The sequence below is a fragment of the Sinocyclocheilus grahami genome, unplaced genomic scaffold, assembly GCF_001515645.1.
Source record: "Sinocyclocheilus grahami isolate Dianchi unplaced genomic scaffold, SAMN03320097.WGS_v1.1 scaffold189.1, whole genome shotgun sequence".
In the NCBI taxonomy this organism is placed as follows: Eukaryota; Metazoa; Chordata; class Actinopteri; order Cypriniformes; family Cyprinidae; genus Sinocyclocheilus; species Sinocyclocheilus grahami.
Genome location: NW_015505368.1, coordinates 761,156 through 766,030, shown reverse-complemented (window position 1 = coordinate 766,030; position 4,875 = coordinate 761,156). Strand labels below are relative to the sequence as shown.

Genomic DNA, 4,875 nt, shown 5'->3' with positions numbered 1-4,875 from the left:
GCTCACTCTCGTGCACAGCCGACGATCACGAAAGGGAAACCCCCCTTCAAACTCATCGGCCAGATCCACCTGCGATCCCCACAAGCTCATTCCCATCCGTGCCTCAGCAGCTGTGGGTCCTGAATCGCGGGAAGCAAATGGCTGCCCCTCTTTCCTCGAAAAGAGAGACAAACGAGAGCAGAGCTTTTTCCTTGGAAAAAACGCTCGCAGTGCATAGATCGTGTGTGTCATCAGATGTTAAACAACGTCAACACAGATGCACACATCCTTAAACGCTTTGCTAGTGCTCGCCATAATGAGATGAATAGAGATCACTCTTACCACAGAAATGCACGCTTCAAACAAAACAGTCAATGAAGACGAAGAAGAGTATGATGTGTGCTCCCGGCGCCTATTTATACTATAGTCGCACCGGTAGTGACGTCATGGCTGTCGCCGGCCAACGAGTTGGTGTTTTTTCAATGTATGCTTCAGACACGGGTCACGACGAGGCGTTCCACCCCATAGCGACCCCTAGAGGACGCAGTTCGATGTTTCCATGAAAGGGAACTGTAGTTAGTAATGTAGTGTAGGTTACTCATTTTAGGTAATGTATTCTGATTACTTTTTAGATTACGTTTTTTTTCTTGTTTTAAACTTTCCAATAAACATATTTTATTTTCCAATAAACATTGATATAAAAAGAAAATATATTCCTTAAAATATTTCTTTCTTTCTGTCTGTTTGTGAATATAGTCAAAGCTGAATGGTACACACTGTAGGATTTTTAGAAATAAATCTTTAAAAGAGGAAAAAATAAGAATTGGGGAGAATCAAATTATGAATAATTCACTGCCATTGTGTAAATAATATGTAATCCATTATAAAAAAGAAACTGTAATCTGATTATGAGCATTTTAAAATGTAATATACTCTAATTACAAGTACTCCGTAACCCGGATTACATGTAATCAGTTACTACCCAGCTATTGTTGCTACTGATGTTTTAATTAGAACCACTATGAAAAAGTTAAGAAAACTAGTCTAATGACACGCGCTTCAGGAACCATAATGTACAAATACAAAACTACATTATAATCACTGGAATATACAAAATGTTACTTAATTGTATACAGTGCAGTGTTGAATGCAGTATACCGTGATCTTCCTAAAAATGCTCTTTTTTTTATACAGGATGGCTTTGCACCACCAGAAGATGATGAAATAGATGAGCAAGCCCACTTGGACCAGGATGAATACTGAGCATCCTCCTCTTCCACATCATCGTAACCCTTCATCATTTCCTCTCCCCACCACTTTGAATGACTCCCCTCTATCGCACGCTGTTAATATCCTCTCAGTTTCCTACAAATGTATGGCTCACCATATATACTCTAACTCTTTGTCCTCCGACGCTGGTTTATGCCCTACATAGGTATCAACAAACACTCGCCGTCCTCACCCCCATCCAGACAGTAGCACCAACAATGACACATCCTAGCCGTCACAGCATGTTTTACATAACGACATAGAGAATGAACAAAAGAAAAGGTATCATAGATTGTGGGTAGCACAACGGACTGAAACAAAAATGTACATATTGTGATGGGAAAGACCTTTTTAAAGAAAAAGAAAAAAGAAAATGAAGAAAAATGTTGCTTGGAATGCAGTTATTTGTTGTGAGATTTTCATACATATTTTCTTTGAGGTCTGTCTTGGCTCCATTCAGTATGAAATGATCAGTATCACGCCATCCATCTGTGTCTCCAGCTTCAGTCTGCCTCTCTCACTGACTGTACACTTTTAAAGGGATAGTTCACACAGAAATGTCTATTCTGTTATCAATTTCTTACCCTCACGTTATTCCAAACCTGTATGACTTTCCTTCATGGAATAAACGAAGAAGGTTGCTCATTTCCATATGACTGCAGAAAATAGGCACTGAAGCTTTCAAGCTTGAAAAAGGACACAAATGAATGAACCATAAAAGTGGTCCAATACGATTCATACGCTATATTCCAAGTCTTAGAGCTTCTTACAAACTTCAAGTACACCTGTGACCAGGTGATCACTGAGTTGATGAAATTCTAATGAAAACACCAACAAGCGCTAGAGAAGATGTCAAGATTTTAAGTGAATAACTGAATAGAGCACACTTGTAAGATTTTTTTGAATCTCTATTGAAGATTGAAAGCTTTCACTGTACAACCAAAATATCATACATGTTTGGAACGGCATGAAGGTGAGTAAATAATGACACAATTTCATTTTTAGATGAACTATCCCATTAAACGACTAAAAACAGCAGACACTATCAGGAAGAATCCCAGTAATATCTTATGAATCTTTTATATCTGCAAAGATATTGATGTCAAGTTTGTCAGTGACATGGTGGAAATGAATGCTGAGCTATAGAGAGGACATTTATACTTTTGAATGTGGATGAGCCAGTGACAGGGTAAATAACAAACAAACAAAAAATGACATGAAAATATGTCAACGAGGCTTTAACATGTGTAAGACAACAGTAACTTATGGCACAGGTTGTTTTGCGAATACCCAGGGAGCATGTGAATGTTATACATTGACAATTGATGAGTGATTGTTTGAAAATCATATTTTTCTGTTGTGCTTGATTGTGACATTATTCTTACACCTCATAGACTGCAAAATAGAAACTCACCAAATGAATGGAAAGTGGTATTACCTTCATATTCAACATTGAGCATGAGGGACAGTACTCATTGTTACTGTGTACATTTTATTTTGGTGGCAATCAAACGTGATACTACTGATCAGATGATGTCATGTCGAATTGAACTGACGTTGGCTGCTAGTGTTGCTGCATTTATGTGTTTTGTTTTGTATTTATTTCGCTCAGCTATTGAATAGCATATGGGCTGTGCATTAAATCATATCAGATTTGTAAAAGGCCTGATCAAATTAAACAGAGATGCTAGATGTCATTGGTTTGAATCTACTTCTCTCTGTGTTGAGAACCTGAGTCATCTTGTATTGTCTCAGTATGGCCATAATTGTGTTTGCATAAATTGTTTTGAGTAAATAAACATTTGTGAAAATAGATTTTGTCCATGCATTTCATAAAACTGCATATTAAAGGGTTAGTAAAATGTTACGGCATACAAAAACGTTCAGAATTTAATTCAAATAATGTGTCAATGAAATCAATCTTAATGAAAAATATAGTTTTGATTTTTTTTTTTCTTTTATGACCTGGGGCCAGCTGTTCAAAAAGTTTAATCTGGATCAGAATGGGATTGGATCACCCTGATCCAGATACACACTTTTTCAGATTTCCAAATCTGGATTACTAGTGCTCTACGGAGCCCCTAAAAGGACATGGTGATGGAAAAAAAATTAAATAAAAAATGAGATGGGGAAACAAATGCCAATGTTTTGCATTCTAGTTTTGCATTGTTTACACAAATAACTACTGAGTGATTCTATAATTGCAGGTGCATTTGGTGTCCGAAGTCATACATTTTTTCCTGCTTTTTTTAAATGGTTATATTTTTAATACTGTGTTACTCATTGTTATGAATTACAAGATGTTACAGTCCATAACAATATAATATTTTTTTGCTTAAATAGCTGAAAATCATGGTTTCTTGTCCGAATTAGTCAGTGCATTTTTCCATCATGTATCATTGCGTAATCAAAATATTTTATTGTACTTTTATTTTTGTAATATTTCATTCATTTTATTTATAAAAGCCCTAAAGAGCCATTTACCTAATTCTACAACATCATTTTTTTTCATAAAAATGTGTGTCCGTAAATCTTGCGTCAACTCTGTTACCGTACCATACTTTGCTTTTAAATGAGTGGAATTATCTCCCACAGCTATGTAAGATACAGGAAATGATGTCACTTTCCCTCACTGTTAAGATCTGAAGCACTGAAAAGTCTATGTGCTCTCTCTAAGAAAATATTTTAATCTAAAAGTTCTTACACCAAGAGTTATATTATAAAGTGTTAAATCTGTTACCACAATATCAAAAGGAAAACAGATTTTTTTCATTGATCACACTTTGTGTTATTTAAAAGTCTTTTAATCATGATTTCATTAGTGCCATGTGCTCTTAGCATTTATGCTAGCAAGTGGAGTTTTTGGTAAAAAATAAAGAAAACTGTCAATTCTGTTACTGTCCAACTCTGTTACCAAGGTAGCGTAACAATGCTGACAATGCGGTAACAGAATTGACAGTCCATCGGACAATTGTCAATTCTGTTACTTTACAATTCTGCTACTTAAAGGGTCAACTCTGTTTATGAACTATTTTCACAGAAAAACAATAAAATGTGTTGTTTAAAATCCTAATAAACATTATTGATTTATTTTTGCACCCTTATAATATTTCAACAACATTTCTTTTTTTAACTGGATATTGTATATAATACATTTTCAGAAGAAAAATATTTGCTCCAAATTGACGGTTCTGTGAAGACAGGTATTTTTTAATTTTTAAGGTATGCATAGGTGAAATATTATCTCAGTTTCAAGTGATGGAATGTAAGGACTGTTTGTCTAATGAAACAAGAAGGAGTTTTCCTGTTATGATTTATTATTATTTCTACATATTGGCTAATTTGTCCGTAACATAGTTGACAAAAAATACCATAAAGATATCTGTTTTTTCATTAAAAGTAAAAAAAGGAAGTAACTTGTGTTCGGCAAGCACTGAATTATTAAAATTAAATATGTTTTATTTATCAGATTTTTCAGATACTGAAAAAAAAATCTGTTAGTGAAAAGTTTTTTTTTTGCAATGCCAAATGTATCTCCAATTATAGAATCACCCTACTTCTGACTGGCCCATCTCTGATGATTGTGCCAATGTAGTTTACAATCAATGATTAAAAATTTTAAATTAA

At 34.7% G+C, this 4,875-nt stretch overlaps 1 protein-coding gene across 3 annotated transcripts in view; it reads left to right on the top strand.

Moving 5' to 3' along the window:
- The window catches only part of mapre3a (microtubule-associated protein, RP/EB family, member 3a), a 13,202-nt gene extending 10,141 nt beyond the window's left edge, over positions 1–3,061 (top strand). For all 3 annotated transcript variants that reach the window (XM_016284829.1, XM_016284830.1, XM_016284828.1), the window contains one exon: positions 1,174–3,061. In XM_016284829.1, the coding sequence (XP_016140315.1) occupies positions 1,174–1,242 (69 nt within the window). In that variant the 3' untranslated portion in view covers positions 1,243–3,061. The remainder of the gene's footprint in view (positions 1–1,173) is intronic.
- The last annotated feature ends 1,814 nt before the right edge of the window (positions 3,062–4,875 follow it).